Here is a 23,895-nt window from a genome sequence, read left to right as displayed (position 1 = left end):
ATTTGGCTTTTAGAAATCACTAGCAAAGACTTTATCATTTAAACCTAGGAACTAGCTGAGATGGACCAGAGAGGCAAAAGAGTGCCACCAGTTTAAATGGCATCATTTCAGAGCTTGTAGGGCTCTTACAGTAGGAGTGTTACAACAAAAGGGAAGAAGAAAACAGTGAAGAGATGGATGATATTAAAGGGCTTCAACTTCTGCTTATTTGAGTTAGGAATCTGGTCCATTGTCATGTACCTATCGATTATCTTTTGTCAGCTTTCTGAAAAAAAAAAAAAGTGTTTTGCACCGGACAGTGTGACTGGCTGAAGGAATTGACCCTCGTTGAGCCCAACTCTTGTGTCTGGTAACTTATCCCAGACAGCTGTCTACAGAGGAGCCCATCCTGCACACTCTTAAGCCTGCGCCTTCAGATCTGCTGAAGTGCAGCTGGGACAGAACCGTGGCGTGCTGCTGCTCTGTATGTTTAGAAATGTCAAAGAATCCAGTGATGTGGAGGCTTCTTGTTGATACTTTTTTACTGTAGGGTGCAAGCAGTTCATTCTTATTCTTGCAAATGGGCCCTCCAACCCACCACTGTCACCAGTTCTTGTCGTTTGTAGTTTTCTGCACATCTGAATCTGAGCATAGCAAGTGCAGAGCAGTGCTGACCGTTTGAATGTTTTTAGCACTCTGGTTTGAACAGACACAGGGGTATCTGTATGTCATCGGTTGCCTAGCTTCTCCAGCAGCCCCCATGGGGGCTTCCCTTTTCCTTCTCTGTTATCAGACACGCTCTTCTCAGCCTGCCAGAGCAACTGCTACTCAGGATGCCACTGAGAAGGGGACTCCCCATGTTGCTTTCTGTGCGCTTGAGGACAATGAGTCCGCTAATATTTTTGCCTTCCCAGGCTTCTGCTGGATGGCGTGATGCAGTTGAGCAAGAAACAAAGTGGTACTTATGACAGCATGCTAAGTGCTGTTGTAATTTAAGGGACTGTTTGTGATCTTAAACATTAACAGATGCCTTTACAGAGAGCAGCTGTGGTCAGGATAGACTGATCTAAATTAGTTTGTGAGAAGCCTAGCGAATAGTTTAACTTTCTTTTTCAATTAAAAGAACTGAGGGGTAAGACAGGTCGCGTTAGTCTTCTGTATTCAGGGAGACATGCGCCTACCAGCCTACTATTTGAGTACTGTGTTTTGATAGAAGGTATATGGATTGTTTATGCAAGAATTTGCCCTAATTTATTCCCCTAACTTTTTCTCAAATAATGACTTAGTTCTGAGGACTTCAAAGTTTCTTCATTCTTCTAAATAATGGATTTTTTTAATAAACTCTTGAATATCTTGAAAATAAAAATCTCATTTGGTGTCTGCAAGTTGAAAAGCTAATTGGGTGAAAGCCCTTAAGTGGTTCTGTTCCCAGAAGTCATGAGAATGCATCTTGTGGTGATGCTCCCTTTATTTGTATAGAAGATGTTCCTACTTCTTTTTTTCCTGGTCCTGGCTTCCTTCCAGCACTTCAAAAGTCCTGCCACAATTAAAAATTTACAGTTTCGAAAAGTTTCTTAAACTGCATGAAACTGGAAAAACAAAAATGTGCTCTAATACTTAGTGGCAGAGAAATGAAGACCTGTGAAGAAATTGTCGGGCTATTTAGGAATAAAGAAGCTTGTCTCAAAAGTGAACTGCAAAAACAATTTGGATCTTACATTTGCAGCTAAGAATGTATGTTTCTGAAAATGCATTCGGTAGTCTTGCAAAACATCTAGATTATTCTAATTTATGTTTGAGGATTATCAGCACATGGCAAGAATAGCTGTGCTGTGTTAGTGCCTTAGCTTTATGGTGTGCTAGTTCTGACTTACGTGTGGCACGCACTGACAGTCTTTACTGGAATCTCTTGAAAAATCCTTTCTGGCAAAGACGCTGTTTAAATGTATTTTGTTAGCTTGAAAATGTGCTGGTACTTGAATTACTTCTATTAATACAGTGTGGTTATTAGTATTTATTAATCTGTCATTTTTCCTTGTGGTAGTGATACTAAGTTTCTTTCTGCCCACCTGCTTTAAGTTGAACAAGTGAGTAATGAGACCCTTCTGACCCAGTCCAGTAGGTGAATGCCAAGCTACAGCTGGAGTGACCCAAGTGCATTCAGTCTAGTGGCACATTCAGGTTTTCTGATTCTCACAATTTTACAGTGCTTGTGACGTCCCCAGCAATGGCTTACAACTTACTTGTTCAGGTCCATTTTCCTTTGAATTTATATACAACCAAATAATATCAGTAAATTAGCCTAAAGGTTGTTGCAAAGTAGTTGGAAAAAGTGACTGAAGTAAATTCCCGAAGCTCGGAAGCAAAACTAAAACCATTGCTGTGTAAGTCATCCAATTTTATGGCTGTACTGAGGATTAGAGGCGTAAGGCAGAGTCCTGTCATGGTACTTCACTTCCTGAAGGCGCTTGAATGCTGGAGGAAGTGCAGGAAGGGGTTTCTTTAGGAGTGCTTGTTGTGTGTCCGTCTGTCAGTCCTGCTGTTGGACATAGATGTTGGATTTTCAGTTCAGGATTGTGATGTAAATACACAGAATGGTTTTTAGGGATCTGGTAGAATTAAGTTATTGTAAGCTCTATAGATACTCTTGAATTTACCCAACTGTGTAGACTGTTACATATTTAGTACTTTAGATGTTTGTGCTTGACCTTGAGACTAATTAAAAATCATTTTAATTTTAGTTGTAAACATGACTTCAAAATGCAAAGCTATTGTCTTTCCTTTAGAGAGATTTTAAGCATAGCAGAGACCGGACCAGAAAAAGTAAAAACCGTAACAGACAAGCAGAGGAGCGGTAGTCTCAGGAAATACCTTTCCTTGCTTGGAAGAGATGCAGGGTCGATTGTGAGACTTGTTTCTGAGCTCCCTTTTTAAGGCACCTGGTCATCTGCTGCTGTTAGTGGGTGTTTGCACTCCACTTGCTGCCGGTTACTTGGAAGCATCCCTTGCTTTCTTGGGACTGCTCTTCTGTGATGAGGTGCTGCTGCCTCCTTCCAAATGTTTGTTGATACCTCTTGAGCCTGGTGGTATCTTCTAGCTACAAGGTAAAAGTTAAATGCGTTGCTGGCCATTGGTAAGCTGCTTCATGGTAACAGTGAAACTAACCGTCCTAAAAAGTTACTGGATAGTCTGAGCTGATTAGATTTGTGGGGTGGGAACTTTCTGAGTACTGTGCGTGTTAGAACTTAATTCCCATTTACTGTAGCAGGAGCTAGATGCCTAAAGAGATTTGAAGGATCATGGCCTTAGTCTGAAATTTAAACAGAAATCTAATTGCAGTTCATCAGCCTCTTCCAGTGAGAGAGGTGGTGCCAGTGCTTTGTTCTTCCAGCTTTTTTCTTTTCCTAGAGAAGAAGGTGTTTTGGTTGTTGTTTTTATTTTTATTTTGAACCACTACTTCACTGTCTTTATTCTTCCTGCCATGATAAGGATTTAGAGTAAAAGACTTGCATTGGTTGTTATTACAACCATAAGAATTCTCTTCAGAGCTTGGGAGAGAACCTTACTTTTACTTTCAAGAGAACTTGATTTGCTTCAGTAGGTGGCCATCTCTTTACAAAGATGACAAGAAAGCTTTAAAAAAAAAAAGGTAGTCATTATTGGGTCATCCTTTAGTTCTATAGCAACCTTTAAAACCTGCTTCTTGTACGTCTCAAAAACATGGCTTTTCGTTCTTTGATAATTGGTAATGTGCATTGTTTTATGGCTTCTGTAGGCAGTATTATACTAGTTAAATGCTTCATTGGTAGCACTTTGTACATTCTAGATTTGAATCTCCTCTTGTGATAAAGTTAGCTTTGTGTCTCAAATATGAAAGAATCTACAGCCTGAAGAGTACATAGGTATAATTATAAAGCTAAAGGAGTCAGAAGTATTAAATCTTCTGCACATACAATAGATGAGAATTGAATAATTTAAGTGAGACGCTTATTAACTCCAGTATTTTGTTCATGAGAATAGTTACGTTCATATTTTGAGTACCTCTTTACATTATCATCTTCCTTTTAAAAAGTAAAAGTAAATGTGACTGCTGTGCTGATGAACAGCTTCTCATACAGTATTAACTGGGAGACCAAAATAGAGCCACTGGTGTAAAACATGGAAGAAAGTGACATATAATCATTGAAAGCATTGAATCCCCGTGATAACAGTATTGCCTTAAGTAATATTGAGATGTTATTTGTCAAAATACTGAACAGATTTATATGATACTCCGAACATGCAAAAAAAAATCCTCAAATTAAACAAAATGAAAACTGTCCTTTCTTTCCCCAAAGATCTTAAGTAGCTGTAGTGGCATCGTTCTGCTTGTGAGCGGAGGGGACCATAACCTCTTCGTTCCATGCTTTCACTTCAGGAGGAGGAGATTTCACAAACAGTATAGGTAGTATTAATTACCGTAGCTAAACAAAAATAGCCATGTGACATGTGAAAATATTTAGTGTGTTTTTGACAGTTTTATTGCCAGGAAGAGTTTATCCTGTCTGTGACTTTTTGATTACTGTTACATGGGTGAATTTAAAAAGATATGCTGCTGATGGTGATTGATCCCATGGATCAGGCTTCTGCTGGCAGAATTATTCTACGGGAATCTGATTTCTGTGTATGTTAACTGAAAAACTCATGCATGTATAGTTAAATATATATTCAAATCTGAGTAGAGACAGATTTGAGGTTTGCATGGTTGCTGTCCTTTTATCTGTGGCTTTTGACTCCAGACGGCTGCTTTTAACTTGTTTCCTTTTGTTCTCAGCAGTGCTCTGCAGAAGCTGAATAGAAATGACAGATTATTTTAGTCCCCACTAATATTTCTCTGCTGCAGGATGTGTCCTGAAAGTTTATTTTAAAAGTGTTAGTCACTGCTACTGGTGCCATCTTATTATACTTGAGGGGTTCCTCATAAAAGTTCCCTTTATATTTGTGGTTTGTTGCTGGTTCTCTGGTTGGAAGGCTGTGTTCAACGTGACTGGTAGTTCTTAGGACAATTCAACAGGCAGCCTTCTAATCTAAGGCAGCAAAAGTTTTGCTTGCTCTGTAGATTGCTAGATTGAACTAAAATGATTTGCAGTAAGCTTAGTTTCTGTATCGGATTTTTGAGAGTGACTGGTTGTATTTCGTTGCTTGGCTGAGTAGCTCTGTTTGAGACAACTAACTGTAGTTTAAAACTGATGCAGGCATGTTTGTCGATGCTCATTTCTGGCATCCCCAGACTGCATTTTTACAAGATGCATCGGTGGGATAATGTCCTCAAATGGCTGTTTTGTGTCATGATCTCTTTTCTATTCGATGCATACCTGGTTTTGGTAACATTCTGGGAAGATGCTCTTAGGCCTTGAAGGGGGAGCAATTTGAAGAACTAGCAAAGCCTGCTTTGCTACAGCTTTGTCCTATTACAGGTGCTTTGGTTCTAAGGAGCAGAGCTCCTCTTTGATTTTCCATTTGAGGGTCATTCACAATATTTCTCTATAGATTGTCCAATGCTTAGGGGATTGGCCTGTGCTATGTTTTTTTTTCCTCAGAGGTGATGAGTGCACAAGAGATATGGTGATCAAAAGGGCTTTCTTTTCCAACTCAGCCCACCTACCTTCAGAAAATTTTTAGAACCAGTGCAGTCTCTACATTGTACCCTCTTCAAGTTTGGCTGAAAACCAGTGAGCCCAACATCTAGAGATGTGGAAGAAAACTGGGGATGGAATTACTAGCCTGGCTCTCTGAGTAAATAAAATTTAATATAGATCTTGTTCAAGAATGAGTTGTAGCGAGATCTACTCGGAAAGCTTTGAAGATCTGCAGAGCTGCTGTTCTCGTAGATGGTAGAGCTATGTGGTTTGTCTGAGGTACATGAAATAGCTCAAAAGTCCATAAAATATTTAATTTTCAGCCTTCATAGCAGCAACCTACTTAACAATGAACACTGCTGCAAATTACTCTATTTTAAAAAAATAAAAATAAAATCCTGACCACAGAGGCTTTTTTTTATTACATTGATTTGAAAGAGTGTTTTGCTAATTATGTGTTACTGGGGGGGGCGGGGTTGAGGCTCGTTTTGATGTCATATCAAGCCACCTGGTGCTGAAGCTATTAAGAACTCTTTCTAGTGGGATAAATGACCAAAAACATTGCTTTTTTTCTTTGTTTTTTTTTTAATAGAAATTGGTCCTGAAAACTGTAGTCCCAGAGTGGTGCTTTCGGCACTAGAAAGCTGTACATGTGAGGACATCAATAAGAGAATGTTAGTTAATGTGTATTGTTCATACGTACGGCTGTCAGGTGAAGTCACTTTGTTTAGTTGTAATTCTGTTTATCGATACTTGTGTGCAACCTTCTCTTGGTGCAAAACCATCTATTCAGTAATTAGATAGTATTCTTGAGCATTCAGTTGAAAAATAACAGGATTCTTTTACATAATGGGATATAAATTAGGCATAAAGAAAGCTTTCAGGGCTTCCAAGCACATGAAATTCAGCATCCTATGTTTCTCATTTAAATTGGCTTTACTTATCTGTAAACGGTCCCATTAATCTCTTTTCTGAAGATCACAGGTTTTCAGAATTTAATATCTAGCTGCAGATGTTTAGGTTTTATGATTATGAGGCAAATTTTTACTAAAAACTTCAAGAGTCTAAATGTGTCAGAATTAGAGTTGAAATGAAAGCTTTCCTTTCTAGCTGAAATTTTTAATGCCACGTTATGTGGGGTGTCAGGTGGGGGGCTTATTGAGGTATTGAGAGAGATTTTTCAAAATAGATAACACTGAGTTTGGGAACATCTGACTCTAACATCCATCTGGCATGTGGCAAGAAAGCTTCATTTTTTCGTTGTGTTTTGTTGTTCCCAAACTTACCAGAACCACATTCTTTAGTGGGCCCAAAACAAAGCTAATCTAATAAAAGTGGAGTTATGGCCAGATACATATTTGTAGATGAGGCCCCTTAGCCACTGTTTTAGTGCTCTTAAAATAAGAGTAAGACGGTATGAGAAATCTTTCTGGATTTGTTTCTCGTCTTGTGTTTTGAGAAGTGCTATTTTGTCCCAGTTATGACTAAACTTTCATGTAGTGCTTTTTATGATGCTTCCCACTTCACAGATGGGCACTTGAGGCACTGAGAGTTTGAGGCCCTAGGAAATATTCAGCAAGTTTGTCTTGAATGGTGTGCCTTGCCTTAAATCATTGCAGCTCATCCTTCTTCAAAATCAGCAATGATACAGACTTTGGAGTGGAAGTGATGGGAACTAGATATCCTGTGTTAAATAAGGAGCGTGAAGCTTATGTAAATGTTACCTGTCATAAATGATTGAGCACTTGTAGGCTAAAATGGGGGTGACGTGTCCTGAGCTGGTAGGACTGCCTAAAAGATAACCGTAATACTGCTGAAGAAATCTATTGACATGTTATGCTTGCACTAAAGCAAACTTACTCTGTTTAGAAGTTTAAAAACACAGCACACAAAATACAGTTCTAGATGTTCTCATGTGGCCATCTGTGCTTACATCAGCTGGGATGGGATGCCTGGAAAATACAGGGAATAGTAATCTTTCTGCCAGATGCAAGGAATGGTGTATGTTGTGCTTCAAACGTGTACAGAAGCAGATTAGTTGGAAGACCATAATAGAAGGAGTACAGTTATTTCCCATAGCAACAGCCAGAGTTGATCAGCCTCTCAAAAACTGTGTGTAAAGAAGCTTTCTACCTGAACTTTTACACTTCTCTGTTCCCCTTTCTGTGCCTGTGTGCACTTTACTTGTTCACTGAGATAATAAAATGTGATTATTTTAGGCAGAATGCTCTTCTGTTCTCACATGTAAGTTTGTAAAACCATCTTCTGTATGTATAATAAAAGTACAAAATACTGACATGGACATGGTGAGGAAGCCAGACGAGAATTGCTGTTATGATGTTAAAATGGTTTAAACTTCTTACCATTCCAGTCCTGGAAACTTGACCTCAAAAATACTTCCTTGTTTAATCACAAAAGAACATTTTTCTCAGGTGAAGGTAAGATCTTTTCTAATCTGCTGTTTGTTCTAATCAAACTCTGTGTAAAATTTGCAAATACATGAACCACTGTTATTAAATTCTAAACAATTGATTTGGGGGAATTCTGAAATGTTCATGAGAGCTAGGAACTTGCTGGAAAAGGTCTGTCCGGTGTGTGGGCAGGGGGTGTTCTGTTTGCCATTTTCTATTATTTTAGAAATAGAATTCTGCAACCACAGTCTAGGAGAATAGACTGCATTCAGTTTGTTCTACCAAGAGGGTACAAGTAAATGTTCCTTGACAGTGGCCAGGGTATCTAGAAGTTGACAGCTCCTTACTGTACTCATTTCTGTATGCATGCTTCTGAGTTCATTGCGGGATCTAAATAAGTCAACCGGTTGCAGTCTGAAAAAAGACGGGCCCAGAAATTACAGTAACTTTAATATGCAGGTCCTAAGGTCACAGAGGAAAGGTCAGTTAACTCGATAACATTACTAAGTGGCTGAAAGGTAATCTTTGCTCCAGGATTTTGGAAGCACTGCACCTTCAGTAATTATGCATATAGTGACTGTAGTCTTTCAAAATGAATTGCTGACTGGCTTAAATTTCTTAATGGTGCAGTAAACCCTGCCAGCTGCCGTTATTACTTGTACTGCTGCCTATCCGTCTGTTTGCTATCATGGTAATTATTTAATTTTAGTAAGTAGTTCCGACATCTTTTTTATGTTGCTACTGTTCAGAGGTATACAGCTGTCTCGTGTTCTTACTCATTTGCCTGTAAGTCTAAACCTAGCAGGCACTAACATTTGGCTTAGAAGGGTTTGACTGATAGAGTTCAAACTAACAGTTAGCTACCCATAATAACAAAAGATATAAATATTAGAGGAAATTTAGAATCACTCGGTGAGTTTAGTATTTGCCAACCTAGAACATAATTGTATGTACAAGTTAAGCATGTTTTATGTTAAAGTACCTCATCGTAACTATAGAGGGAATGATTCTGATGTTCCTGCATATGAATGCGGTATACACAAGTGAAGTTGAGTGAAAATGTAAAGTCATCGGACCTGGACACAGCCTGAAATGTTATTTCTTGTGCCTTGGAACCACGCAATTATCTCTTTATAACTGCTACTAGATAGCACTGGGGTGCTCATTTAATGTGTGACCTAGCACATATGTTTGTAGAGGACCAGATGGGCTCAAGGGGAGGATTTGCCATCTCTGACATACGTACCTAGTCTAAAGTCTAATTTTGCAAGTGTATCTTCTCTGGCAACCAGTGTCAGGTATAAACGGAGTTAAATGTGAATGTATTGACTGGCCTAATTTACAAGAACACTGCTTGCAGCGCTTGAGCTATTTTCTGCAAATCAGATTACTGAGGAATGTGCAGTTTTAATCAGTTCAAAATATTCTGTTTCTTTGTAGCATAACTTCGGAAAAACTTGTCAAACAGTGTGAATCTAAATACTAAAAAAGGCATAGAACTCAGCTGTAATGGGTAGACCTACTTCATTGATTTTTGTAAAGTTGACATCAAAAAGCACTATGAGAAAACACAATTACCATCCTTCGTTCTTTAAGCTATAAAATGTTCGAGAAAAAAACAATTCTTATAATTAGGATCTGTCTAAGTATTCTCTTAGTCTGTAAAGAAGAGTTATGGTTAAGATTTTCCATGTTTGGTTTCTACCGAAGGTATGAGATGTCATTTTGTAAATTGCATGGGCAAACAATGACCTGAGGTGGGTTTTTTTTTTTTTGCCAACTTAAGGTTTATTCAGTGTTGTGAAGCCGTTTCGTATTTGCAAAATCTGGGGGCTGGAACTGATCTTGGGCTTAAAATTATAACTGTGTAGAAAGAGTATGAGAACATAGCTGAGTAGCAAATCAATGAGGTGTATTACTTCACATGTTTATTTGCCCGTCTGAAAACTTGTTTGCCACCCATGCCCTCCTGGTAATTACCTGCCCAGAACCTACTTCTCTATTTGATGCTCCAGGATGACCAAGGTGGTCTCTACCGTGAAGACAAGTCTGGGAGCAAAGTGTGAGAGGAGAACTGAAGGAAAAGAATCAACCAGGTTCTCACACAGGTGTTTCACTGAAGGCCTGATGATAAACCTGGGTTTCCTCATAGAAGAAGAGGTTAATGCAGGACCTAGACTCCGACTTGATAAACTAGTCAGCCTTGAATCGTGTCCCCAGACTGGCTGAAAGGAGTTGTCTGGCCATGAGTAATGCTAACGGGTGTGTTGCTGAATCACAGATCAGCATTGGGGCAGCCGTGAACAGTGAGTGGTTGCTGGCAATCTGCTTAACTGTTAGCTCCACAGATAAGCTTATCTAAAGTCACATAATGGGCTATCGTTATTTCTTCTCTGCGCCTGTAATGGTGTTTGAAGCAGTGAGCTGTGGCTTCCAGTGAAAGCTTGCAATCTCAGTATGTAGTTTTTTGGATAGTTAAGGGACAGCCTATCAACCCTACCCAAAGTCTGTGTTCTGGTTACGTGGTCAACTTGGTGGGCTGGGTTCAACCTGCTTCCAGCCTCTTTTTCGAGTTTTTGGATGATGGGAGGATGCTGACCAGTCTGGCCAAAAAAAATGGGTAAAATGTTTTCCCCTTGTGAGAGGGGAGAATACATCTTTTAGCCACGTATGTGGCCGAGTACAAAGCTGAAGAGTATCCCGTTTGCAGCAGTCTGCATGGATTGTAATAGAATAGCATCTGCCCAAAACCTGCTACTGAAGTTGGACCGTTCTAAGGCTGTCTGCCATCTCCACTTGTTAATCCTTTCAATCATGGCTTGTAAATTGAGGTAGGAGGAAGGGAGGGTAGGAATGTTATCATTCTCATATAAATGAAACTTCCCTGGTCTTTTGCCATTGCTTTGTCTGTTATTACCAAATAAGTGTCTTATTTCTTGGACTGCTTGTTTGTGCAGGCTCTTCTGAATACATGAGTGCCTTGCGTGCAAATTGGGTTTCTCTTGAAGGTCTTTTGAGACTGTGAGTTTGACCAGGGGGCTGCTTGATCGCCAAAGGGTTTGAGCAGGATGTACAGCTGTGACTTGGTTCTTGTTGTCTGCTCTTAGAATGAAATGCAAGAGTATTTGAACGTCCCTAACTTCTGGAATCTACATGGGAAAAAAAATGGTTGTAGTAAGGGGTGTAATGATTTTTTTCAGTGTTTTTAAGATTAAATTGACTATATAATAATATTCTGTTTAAGTGAATGCTCGCTTGTGTTGCTGCCTGATGATGAGCAGCCATGCTGGCAAGTTCCTTCTAAGAACCAGTGAAATATCAGTGATAATTACTGGGTGGTTCTTCTCAAGGCCTGTTATTCTGGGGGAAGGAGAGGGATGACCTGTTCTAGCAGCCCTGTAATTTACTGCTGCAAGAAGAATAGTGTAACTCTTAGTTTAAGGAACTCCTTTACCCTGCCTATCTGAACATACTCTGTTCCTAGCTTTGAAGAAACTTCTTACTCAGTGTATTTATTTTTTTCTAGCTGCTGAGTTCATGGTGGTTTTAATTGGAAAAAGCAAATTCCAGAAATATTGTACCACAGTTAGTGGTATCTCAGTGCTTGGCTACAGGAGTGGGTGAGGTCATTGAGCTTCCCCAGTGGGGAACTAGCTGCTGATGGAAACTCTGCATGCCTTTTTTTTAGTGAGATCATAGACAGTATTTAACATTTTGGGGGTTTGATACTGCTTGAATGTTGACCCTCCTGATGATTTTGTGATGTTCCTTTAAAATGGCATAGAGTTTCATAAGGCTAGGTGTTCCTGGGTCTAATGTATTCGAAGACACCTGCAGTTTGCTTAACAGAAACAGTGCTATCAGCATTAAATAAGTGGTCAAGTTTTGTGTTGTGAACTCTCTCTCAAGTATTGGCTTCTATTCAGGCTGTTTTGCTCTCCTGGTGTTTTGTTTTCAGGCTGATTTTGAGGAGTGAGCGGGAGGTACCAGACTCGATGAGTTTCCATCGAAATGTCGGAAAAGTCAGGCCAGAGTACAAAAGCAAAGGATGGAAAAACAAAGTATGCAACACTCAGTCTGTTTAATACTTACAAAGGAAAGTCACTGGAAACTCAGAAAACCACAGGTGAGTTAAACTGACTTTATTTATGCATTCTGTTTCATCGTTACTGTTGTGCAGCTAATTAAGAGTGCAAAGGATGTGATCATTATCAAGCAGTTAAAAAAATTTGGCTGTGGTTACAGTAGTTAATAGGAAGAATTGTGGAAAAACAATCTTGATTAAATTTGCTGGTTACCTATGAGCTACGGTTTCAGTTAAGGGAGTCAGCGTTTTCAGTCTATTAGAAAGCAGAATATAAGTAAATAAGAACTGTTCTACAGCTGCAGTTTCCATCCGTTATCAGCATATGACAAGCCATTCCCCAGCTGTGCTTTTTAGTGAATTTTTAAAAGATATTCTCAGAGGTAAAAGCACTGCTGTTTTGAGATCTTCAATGAACGCGTTTATTCCTTGCGTGGTATAAGTAACAAACCGTGGCAGAACTGGAGTTGTCTGATTATCAAAAAAAAAAAAAAAAGGTGGGGGGAGGAGAGGGGGAATGCATATTTTCATGTTTTTGTCTGTTTTGCTGACAAAAGGCGGGGGGCGGGGGGGGCACACACAGACTGTTTGTGTGAGGAATTGGGATGGGAGTTCAAAATTTGTTGAAGTTTACCAAAATATAATTTTCAAAGGTTGCAACTGAGATGTTTGATATAACATGTTTAGGATGTTATCTTGTACTTGTTCATCTGAATTGAGTAGTTGGTAGGTTGAATGTCCAGCGTAGTGTGTTGGCTTCATACTGTTTTTTCATAATAGTGGTATGGAGTAAACACATTCTGTAGGAATGTTTTTGCAAGAGCAGCATCTGCCAACTGAAACTGGCAGCAAAAAAAAAAGTGGGATGGAACCATGACGGTATTCCTGGAGTCAAGGCATGTTAAACCCCCCCCTCAAAGGAGTGAGAGAATAATGCTTGGTGACATCTGAAGGGATATTAAGAAATTAACATCATATTTAAAATGGCTCCTCTAACTTTCTGTCCTGAGCATTGCATACAAACATGGGGCCATATATCCCTTTTTGTTTCTGGAATAGGTTAACCATAGTGATTCATTATTCAAAATACTCAAGTTCTCCCAGGCCAAGTATTTAAAATTCCCATTTTTAAAATTAAGTCATGAAGAATTTGAATTTCTAATTCTTACAGTCTTAAATTTTCTCACTTTCTTGCAAACCTTTGAAATTGGTTCCTGCAGCTTTGCAGGAATTCTACCTGCCACCCAGCATTGTTAACTTGAACTTTCTGTTTTGGCATGCAGTTGCCACACGCCATGGATTACAAAGCCTTGGAAAAGTTGCTATTTCGAGGAGGATGCCTCCGCCAGCTAACCTCCCTAGTCTCAAAGCAGAGAACAAAGGCAATGACCCTAATGTGAACATTGTACCTAAGGATGGCACAGGTTGGGCTTCAAAACAAGAACAGCATGAAGAAGAAAAGTAAGTGACTAATGAGATCAGGGCTGTTTTGCTGTAACGTTTCTCAAGTTTTTTAAAACTAGTGATGGGTAGGGAGTGGGAAGGAACTGTTTAGACTTGACAGTCCTCAAGATAGCTACTAGAGAGGACAAAGCATCGCTATAAATTTTTGTAAGTAGTAATAATACTATTAGGGGATAGTAGCTGTGGGAAGGGGGACACAACAAAAAGCACCAAAATTGGTTTAATTGCCTTAAAATTCTCTTTAAGCTCTAAGAGGAATACTTGAGTACACAGCAGCTAAGTTAAATAATAGCTTGCAAGTTTGTGAGAATGCAAAGATGTTTGGTTTAATCTGTTTTTCTTGATGTAGGGCAGCAAAAGCTTAAATCCTTGGTTTGTATACATTAGTTAGAATCTCTGCTTTGTTTTCCTAGCGGTTCTTAATACTTGCACTTTAATTTGTTTGGTTAGTATGCCATAAATTCCCCAGACTTCAAACAAAAATTTTGTATCCTAAATGTCATGCTGTAGTTTCACACTGCCACAAGAAGTGATACAAACAAAACAGAAGTGGGGGTGATGTTGATTCTCAGATGTATGCTGTGTATAATTTAATTGCCTGTGCTCAGTTCAGTTTCATCCACTAAGTTTGTTTCACAATTGTATGGGAAGTCTCTTGGCAACCTCAAAAGAAAATAGAGCAAAATGTTTCAATAATCTAATCAGAAAGCGCTTTAAAGCGAAATTTATTGCTATTTAAGCTTAAAAAACAATATTGTTCTCACTACAGAAGTGGAAGTGGCTTTTAAGTGTTTATTCTTCAACATATAAATTGTTCTGAAAACAGAAGATAGAGGCACTGAGTTCAAGTTGTAGGAAGAAATGTCTGCCATCTTCAATCTGGGTATAGATCCGGTTTCATGCTGGAAATCGAACTCCTCATGGAGCCGTGGTTGTGGTTACCTAAGCTCTGCAGCCGATGTCTCAATCACGCAGCAGAGGCTTTGCTGCTTCTTGCAGTGATGTGGTGGTGGTAGTTTGTTGTGCTCTTGTGAAAGCAACAGATGATTGAAGGTTGGCTTCCCCTTCTTGCTGTCACTTCATTTCTTCCTATGTATTTTCCTACATTTAGATGTCAATTTTGACAGCTCTCTGAAAGGCTGTTAGACTTCAGGAGATACTTTTTGTGTTTAGCTTTTATTTTAGGTTTATGAAACCACAAATTTACGATACTCTGCCCAGTGTTCTGTAGGGTATTTTTTCCTACACACCAGAGGTTATTTACATTTGGTCTAGTTAAATTGGTGTTGAGCTCAATGGCTTGTTTAATAAAAACACACTTTATAATGTTCGTCTGCTTTTCCATAGCCTGCTATGGATGTTAGAAGTATGTCCCAGTAGTTGTATGTTTGTAAATAAATAGCTGCCCCTTATCTGCAACTGGAAGGTGTTTGCCTTGGTTTTCATTGTGCATTATTCTGATAAAAGCCTTAAAAAGTACATATAAGTAGAACTAATGGGTGGAAGGAACTTGTTCCCTCACATTGTTGTGTATGCACAGGCCACAAGTCAAGTTTCCTAAATTCAAGCCATCTAGAGTTCGGTCAAGTCTTCAGGCCATTTTTCTCCAGTTTTCGATGTATTTTTAAGTGTTTCCATTTCCAAGTGTTCTGATATTCACCCCAAGAATTCTGGATAAAGGAAATATCTTTATCAGTATGGTATTTAGTTTAAATCCTTTTTTCTATTGTTTCACTATTCTGGAGTTCACATGAATTACTTGTTTCCTGTGATTACTAATTCTTTCCTTGCTGCTTTCCCAAGTTGTTGCTCTTCCTATGTGCATTGCCTCTATCCCTTTTCCTGGGTAGTGCAGCCGGTTGTGTGTTGACTTGATTAAATCAGCTGGCCCCAACCTGAGTTCTTTCCCTCATCGAATGGTATGCCTATAGGACAGTGTTTAGATAGTCGAGCCCGTTCAGAATTGGAGTTACGTAACACAGTGGAGCCCCAATGAATAAAATCTGAGATTTAAAGCATTTAAAATTGTTCATTTAAATATTATGCATGGCTGCCTTTTAGGAAGTTAACTGTATAACATTTATAGAGATAACTACAGAATCTGAAGGCTTGTTTTCCAGAAAAAGATGTTAATGGATGTCAGTTTATTATTATCCGTCATACAAAGCAAATTAATCTTCAAGGTCTGTGGTGCAAAGTGAGGAGGCTACCGGACATTATTGTACTAGTTCTTTCTTCACTGGTACAATAGAGCAGGTCTAGATTATCAGACTTCCCCTATCATTCTTATGCTACCAAAAAAAAAAATGAGTACTTAGGAGCTGGAGGTCCTGACTGGCAGAGACAATGATGCTTTGAAATCTTAAGTTAATTGCATGTGCAGGTTTCAGACATTCTTGAAAGAGGTTATGCAGCATTACTGAATTTATAGATTAAAAAAACATTTTCCTCTAGAATACGCTCACTTTTTGGATCGGAAAGAATGAGTAGTTGTTAAATGTCTGTTTTCATTGTCAAGATGGCAAAATTGAGACTGTCTTTGCTCTTAACAGATGTAAACTTTCTTGTTCCAATTCATGGTACCCATAATTTTTTCATAATGTCTCTAGCTTTCCTTATTAGTTCTTTTTACTTAATAATTTCTGACATACTTGTCTTCTTTCTATCTGTTTATGGCAGTCTTTTTTAAACCTCTTTCTTCTCCCAGCTCCTGCGCCAAGAGAACATTATTCTGAATTATTCCCTTCCATGGTTGTAGATTTTTGATCAAATTAGCTCATTTATTCAAATTTTAACTGTTACTGTCACAACTCCTTTTATATGAGAAGATGCTTTTTCTACAGCGAAGTAGTTAATGTGTCTTCAGCTACATAGTTAGCGCCTTTCTTTCACTTGTTTGCAGCAATATTCCTGACAATCTTACTCTGTACTAATTCTCCTGTATTCATGAGTGCTTTTTCTCTAATTTCAGACAGCCAGAGGTGCCACAGACACAGCCAAAACCTGCTGCTCCTGCTCCTCCAGAAGCACCTCCTGTTGCCAAATCATGGGCCAACACCAAGCCAGGTGGACAAGATGGTAAGTGATGTTAAAGGTTCTTGTCTAGCCTTGCAGACTGTGAATGCTGCTGTGAGAGACCCAGACTCAGTCTTGAGCAAGCCAGCTGGGACTAAGAATGCTGTGGAAGCAACTTTCTTGGCTGAAAGTGAGCTAGTCCTGTCAATCAAGTGAGCTCCAGTCCAATTTAGCAGCAGGTCTGACTGCCTTTAAAGGACCTGTGTAGCGTTTTTTTGTGGATTGATAGGGAAATGGTGGTCATGGCATAAAGTGCTGAACGTGGCAGCGGTGGGGAGAGAAAATCTCAGTAATTGCCAACCATACACTTTTGGCATGAGAACCATAAACAGTTAGTAGTCGATGTAGTCGTAATTTTGGATTGTTTTCTGCAAAATGTGTGTAGTCTCACTTCTATTTAAATGTTTACTATGACAGCGCTTTTGTTTTATAGACTCCTTACTTATTTTGTTTTCAAAGTGATAGTGTTCAAGTAGGGTTGTTTTTTCTTTTTTTTTTTCTGGGGAAAAGCATTAAAACTGTTTTTTCTCTGTTCTACATAATAGTTCTCCATTTCATACAACATACAATTTCCACTAGTGTGGATCTTGGCTTGAGTGTTTTTGTGACAGGTGTAAGATCAGAGTTAAATCTTTAGCAGGGTTTAAAAATTGCTCCTAGAGTGAGAGCTTACTTAGGATTCCTGTCTCCATTTTGGAAATTAATGACATGGTTTATTTCTTAAATTTGAGACTTGTAAGCTTCTTGTGACTGGAAAAAAATATTTGAATTTGTAATTGATAGTTTTCTTATTGAAAGATTTTTCTTTCACATAGAAATCTTAGTAGTAAAATCTGGATTGAATGGAGGTAACTTCTAAGCCATTATTTGGAGTTAGCATCATGTATCTAATGACTTGGCCATGTTTTTTTGCTGCGAGTGTTAGATGCAGCAATTCTAGATTCTTCACTTCTTGCTCTCCTGTGTAATGTTCAGTGTTTCCTTCATTCTCAAATACAGAAACTCTCCTCCATAAAGCTCTTGCAAGAGTGTTATATAATAGGTTTTAAAAAAAACAACGCTGGAATGCAGAACGCTTTGCAGCAGGCTTTCTACATAAGCTGATAAGATTTTCTCTGATGTGACACAGCAAATAGTGATTCAGTTCAATGGCTTCAAAATGCATTTAGCTAATTATTTTATGGTTACCATGGCAGCTTGTGTGCCAAGCCCAGATGGTGTCCTCATTTCATTCAATTAATGCAGTAGGGGGGTTGCTGTTTCAAGAAGAAATACAGAATGAGAATTGGCATCAGCTGCTTGCTATCATCCTCAGTTTGCGACTTGGGATACACCTGTTGTGTTCATACTTTGCTGATCTGCAGTTGGCTGCTGGAACTTGTACTTCTTCCAGATGCCTCGTATGCATTCCAGCAGTCATCCAGCCAACTGCCTCATGCTCTTGTGTAAGACTTCAGTTGAGTGAGGCAAAACTAAGCCCTTCTCTGATGCTATGGGTGACCACACAGAAAAAAAGAAACTCCATGATCTAATGAGCAGCATTTATTTTTTGGTTCACACATTGGTTAGGAGTTGGGATTAATTGCTACCATCGAATCTTTGACAATTCTTACGCTTGTAATGCAATGTTTAGGCACAGAGCTAAATATTGTGGCATTTGCTTGTCATACTATCACAAAGAAAATGAAGAGTGAGGATCCCTGTCTTTTATCCTGTATTGCTATGAAGAATTTCTTCACGGATCAGAGAGAACATAACCTCTTGTAGCTGCTGGCTTAAAAAAAAAAAAAAAAGCACGTATAATGGAGGTTGGATGTTTTTTGGGCTGTAAATGTTCAGATCCTTTTTTGTCAGTTTGCCTTAGAGCCCGTATAGCCTAATACACGGTCTCTTACCGTAGCTACTAAGAGCAGGTATATGAGCAGACTGTTACTCAGGCTGTTAGAATAGAAATCTTCCCTCAGTAAGATTATCAGTCATTTGGTATTAGAAGGCTGTTGACCGAAGAGGTCAATATTCATTATGTGTATGGGATGGGGGATTGATTCAGAGTAGATGCTAATGAAACCTGCTACAGAAGACAATCTACTTATTTGGCCTCTCTACCATGTGCAACAGAAGTCTTAAATTCCAATCTGGAGTTAAGATGTTTTAGGTTTTAGAAATCAAAGCTTGACAGTGTTTTGATACTTTTCTTGCAATGTAAATTTGGCCCTTAAAAATCCTGAACAACTTAATAGAATAGTGAATAATCTTAAAGACTTTCGTGATAACATGGTTGCCTGTCCTTGGGTGGACAGTAGTTATAGAATAAAAGAAGGGAAATCTTTGTCTGGAAGGAAAAAAAAGGTGTGTTAACATAGCTGAAGAACTTCAGGTATTCTCCATGCTATGTCTCATTCCATTGGGCAATTCAAACCGTCAATTGTTGCTCTCTGGTGCTTGCTTCTGGATTATTCTCATTCCAAATAAATATGATGGCTGTCCTAGTAAATTTAACAACTTTGGTAGCAAATGCGAATGTTTTATGAGGATTGCTCTTGGCTCATGAATTCTATTACCAGTAAATTAATGCGGTTCTATGGTTCACATTTTAAGGATGATCAGGCTTATAGGAATCGCTTTCTGAACTGTTGACTATGGAAAATTTGTGACTATGTGAATATCTTCTTTTGTAGGTCCAGCTCTTCCAGTAAATAGTTATTTCCAGCAAGAGTTTCCCAGTCTGCCGGCAGCTGGGGATCAGGAAAAGTCAGGCAAAGATAAAGATGCACCTGAAGAGACCCATGGATCTGGACCTAGCTTACGACCACAAAGTAAGTATATGGTACAAATTTTTGTGAAATTGCATGCAGCTGTCTGGAACTCATTTATTACAAGAGTATGTGCTCCCTGTACAAAATAATTCATGAATTCATTATTTTAACAAACATACCTACAGTAAAGAAACAGCTGCAAACTGTCCTCCCACATGAAAATCGTGTGACTATCTCCACAATACGGTTATCTTGTTTAAGAGCTTGTCATAAAGATTTTTTTCTACTTTACTGTGTTCCCAGTGTGGAAAACAGGCGTTTAATCTTCTCCTGCAGTCCCTTCTATTTGCCTGGTCTGGTCAGTAGTCCACTTGTGCTCTGAGGAGCATTTGTTAGTTGCACTGTATTGGCATTTTCTTACTTCTACCTGCCAGATGTCACAGTGGACACAATGTGTATTTAAAGAACTCTCTAAATAACTAATTAAGTACAGCCCTCATCACTTCTATTCCGTCCTTATCCGATACAAGCCAGACTCTGGATACCTGTCTTTACTTAGAAATACAATGCACAGATATGTTATTTCGAGCTGCTTGAGAGATTCATGATAGGCCTCTGCATAAGCAGCTTAATCTTTGCATTTTACTATTATCAATATCCTTCCTAAATCGCCTTGTGTTTTGGAAGGCAGAGAAAAACGAGTGGTCTATAAATTTAACTCTTACCCTTCAGGATCACAGCTGGAGGTATGGCTGGAGAGGATCAGAAAGCATTCCCCGTTTTCTCAAGTGTCAATTGTTTGTTTCAGTAGCAAACAGGAATGTCTGTCCGCACAGATCGCTGTGTCACTGAGAGCTGCGTAGGAAGAATGTATTTTTCCTCATTCCTGTCTGTGAATCTGTAATATAAAGTCTGTCCTTGTTTTCTCGTACTGATTCTGTCAATGCAGATGCTACTAACTGGAGAGAAGGTGGTAATAAAGGCAACTCACCCAATTCTCCAGCTGATCAAGAAGGTCTTGGGCAAGAAGATGGTAATGCTACACCAGCGGAACAAAACGATGGCCAGAAGGCAGCAGAGAAGAGGGATCCGCGGTTACCACAAGTCCCGCAGCCCAAGCTGAATGGCCAGCAGCAACCACCTATCTCATCTCAGTACAGGGCAATGATGCCACCTTACGTAAGTGATGGCTACACAAAAAGTTTGATTATTGGCTGGTGTGATTCCTCTAAACCCCCTTCTCCTCCCTCCAAGGAAAGCTTAGTAGTTTAGCTAGAATGGTGGGATAACAACCAGCTCCTCAAAGGATGTACCCATATATTGCCACTCCTGTTACGCTAAGTTTCAACTTGTCAGGAGTTGACAAATACTTACAGTCACTCCACCTTGGTGGCTTGACATCACATGCTTGTCGTTTGAGAAGACTGTCTTAAGTGAAGAGCCTTACTTTACTTCCATTATGATTCCTGTGATGTTGTCAGTATATTTAATGATGATTTTTAACAAATGTCTCCTGTTTGAAATTTTTCTTAGATGTTCAATCAGTATCCTAGAATGGCATATCCTCCTTCCATGCAAGGACCCACAAGGTTTCCTAATTCTGAGCCCAGTAGGTAAGACACCTTACAAGTGTTCTTGTTTTGTAAGCATGAACTGTGCGTGTGATTCAAACTGGGGGGAAAAAATAATAACAAAAAAATACTTTGCCCTGTAAGTCTTGATTACAATTATATGCTGTCACTGATTAGTCTCAAGTAAGGCTTCTGTGGAGCAGTGCCACGGAATGACTTTTGTTTCACAGCTCAACTACAAAACTTAAAGGGATCCTGCTTTAAAGGAATCCTTCATGTTACAGAGCTTTTGAATCTGAAGAGCAGGAGACAGTTAGGGACACATTTGTAACTTCAAGCAGCACCTTGCCTGTCAAATGATTCTTCCATTGTCACAATGAAAGTAAATTTGTGGTTCTCAACTCCACTGCTCATCAATGAAAGTAGAACTCTGATCCTTTATGAAATCAATTTTACTCCTTTCTGTGTGTGTTCCCCTAGTTGAGGATGGCTGTGCACATGCACAAGGAAATGGCATCATGTAGGCAGTGTGGTACAACTTCTGACAGATAGTCTGTGATTGGAATCCAGGAAGGGAGCAGGAGAAGCTGGGCAATGACTGGGAGAACTTGAGTATAGGAGTAGAAGGAGTGCAGGACCTTCGGCAGTGGAAAAAGCATGAGAAATGCAAACAAATATCTCTGAAGTGGATAGTGGCACAAGAAGGGTGTCAAGTCTATGCAGTGCATTGTTTGAAAGCTACGAGATATGTAGCTTTCTACTGTCAGCAAACAGCATGGAACATTTGGCTTGTTTGCGAAGTGTGTGAGCAAGGCTGTGTTATCTAATCTTTCTCTTCCATGGAGAACTGTGGTGGTGTAGCAGTAATGATTTGAACTACAGTAGTCTCATGTATGGATGATACTTAACATTTAAACTGATGTGAGAGAACAGTGTAGTGTATACTTGAAACAATTGTCATACAAGTTGGCCTTTTTATCTAGCTATTCTGCTGGGTAAATAGTGACAGTCACCTTTGTTTCTCTTTCTCAGAGGGCCGAGAGGAAGAGGACCACCTTCATGGTGTTCAGAACCTATTGAGCGCCCGTCCATTCTTAGTGCTAGTGAGCTGAAAGAACTTGATAAATTCGATAACCTGGATGCTGAGGCTGATGAAGGCTGGGCAGGTAAGAACATCAGACCGATGATTTCTGTTATTTGTATATCGAATCCTTCTGAATGGTTAATCGACTATTTGCTTATGCATCAGGGGCTCAGAGTGAAGTGGATTACACTGAGCAGTTGAACTTCAGTGATGACGATGAGCAAGGAAGCAGTCAAAAAGAGAAGGAAAGTGGGTGAGTTGGTGTTGCCAGTTGGTGTGAATGCCACATAACTAGCTTAGCTCTTGGGAAAGTTGAATGAGATGTAAGAAGTGCTCATTTCAATAACGCTTATTGCAGTAATTTAGTATTGTATTAAACTGCATAACTGTCTGCAGATGGCAGTCACATGGGCATGCAGTGGAAATGATCTTTGCTGTGAGGATCTTTCACTCTTGCTAAGAGACGCAGGGGATAGAAGATAAATCACCGAAGCCCTATATGGAGTACACCTTCAGTTTTTCTTATTTCTTTGCACAGTGATGAACAAACACCAACAAAAGATTCTCAGAGCCCTGATGGCCAGAAGGAAGCAGAAGAGCAGACAAACGCTAAGTCTGCCACCCAGGTTTCCACAACAGCAGCCAAAGGGCCTTATGGCAAAACTTCTCAGCTTGATCAGGTTTGTGTTTTCTTCCCTTCGACTTTTCTGGCTTCAGCCTTGTCAGAAGAGGGCCAGTGCAGGTGTCTTTCCAAACTGCCAGGTCGATTAAGGTTGTGAACATGAGTAAAAGCATCAGTTACTGCTTATCTTAGCTGTGATAACTGATGGAGTGCTGCTTAGCTTTTTCTGGTCCCAAAATAAAGTAGCATGTCTTTATCTAGATGTGAGGGGGGTAAGAACTCTTATGTTGGTTACTGTGGCTCAAGTGACATGTCTTAACTTGGTTCTTCTGCCTGTCCATTCCTATAACAGAACGAAGCCATTCTGGTGTCCATCATGTTTTATAGTGGCACAGGGTAAATAGCACCCTGTTGGCCCACGCATTTCCTGATTTTTTTATATCATGACCTGGCTTTCTTTAATACAAACAGTATCGTATCATCTTGCTTCTGACTTCTCAGGTAGACAAATTTTCTACAGACCACGTAGAGTTCATCAGTTTGACCTTTTTGATTTTTGGATTATCCTGTAATAAAGGAAGACTTGCAACCAACTCAGGTTGTATCTGCTTCAGTCTGTTTTTTCCCTGAGGAAAAGATACTGTTGGTTTTGTCTGAAAATTTCAGGGAAACACTTTCTCCTGACACCAGTAAGAGCGAAGATGGATCTTGAATTTGTTTTCATTGCGCTTTTTCTCTGTGTAAAGATCGTGTAGCCTTCCATGGTTTGATGCTACACTGAACCTGAGGAAAAACAGTGCAGTGGACTAAACTCTGAAATCTGGATGTGTGAATTTTTAAAGTTGCACAACTGTGTCAGTACATGAAATGGAGATGTCCTTGCCCTCTTTTTGCATACAGATTTGTATCATATACAAGGTAGTAGAAAACAGTGCATCTGAAAGTTGCTAGCCTTACTTTTGTTGTAAGTTTGTTTACCCTGATCTTGTGTTTGATCCAATAGGATCGGGGTCCAGCACAGCCCTCTATACACGACAGAGGTGGTCCCGTTCATCCCAAATCTATTCTACCACCGGTAAGAAAGATTAGAATTGTCCTTATTTTCTTGAGTTAAATTCTTTAATGTGATGGCAGAGGGAGTTAGACTGGGAAAAGTAAACATGCTTCGCATAGGGATAAGCCTTCTCTGTAACAAGTGATGTGGAACCTGGGGCCAAGTAGGAGTGGGACT

At 39.4% G+C, this 23,895-nt stretch overlaps 1 protein-coding gene across 19 annotated transcripts in view; it reads left to right on the top strand.

Moving 5' to 3' along the window:
• PRRC2C (proline rich coiled-coil 2C) overlaps positions 1-23,895 on the top strand; it is a 70,493-nt gene that overhangs the window by 6,069 nt on the left and 40,529 nt on the right. For 15 of the 19 annotated variants that reach the window (XM_040565101.1, XM_040565102.1, XM_040565120.1 and 12 more), the window contains exons 3-12: positions 11,967-12,134; positions 13,376-13,553; positions 16,528-16,634; positions 19,310-19,447; positions 20,322-20,566; positions 20,921-21,000; positions 21,991-22,124; positions 22,208-22,295; positions 22,581-22,722; positions 23,668-23,739. In XM_040565101.1, coding sequence (XP_040421035.1) covers positions 12,020-12,134; positions 13,376-13,553; positions 16,528-16,634; positions 19,310-19,447; positions 20,322-20,566; positions 20,921-21,000; positions 21,991-22,124; positions 22,208-22,295; positions 22,581-22,722; positions 23,668-23,739 — 1,299 coding nt within the window. In that variant the 5' untranslated portion in view covers positions 11,967-12,019. The remainder of the gene's footprint in view (positions 1-11,966; positions 12,135-13,375; positions 13,554-16,527; positions 16,635-19,309; positions 19,448-20,321; positions 20,567-20,920; positions 21,001-21,990; positions 22,125-22,207; positions 22,296-22,580; positions 22,723-23,667; positions 23,740-23,895) is intronic. The other 4 variants (XM_040565122.1, XM_040565121.1, XM_040565105.1 and 1 more) reach the window with 1 other exon arrangement.

Source organism: Cygnus olor, chromosome 8 (genome assembly GCF_009769625.2).
Source record: "Cygnus olor isolate bCygOlo1 chromosome 8, bCygOlo1.pri.v2, whole genome shotgun sequence".
Taxonomy (NCBI): Eukaryota; Metazoa; Chordata; class Aves; order Anseriformes; family Anatidae; genus Cygnus; species Cygnus olor.
The sequence above is the reverse complement of the archived record's forward strand: the minus strand, read 5'-3'. Positions and strand labels throughout refer to the sequence as shown.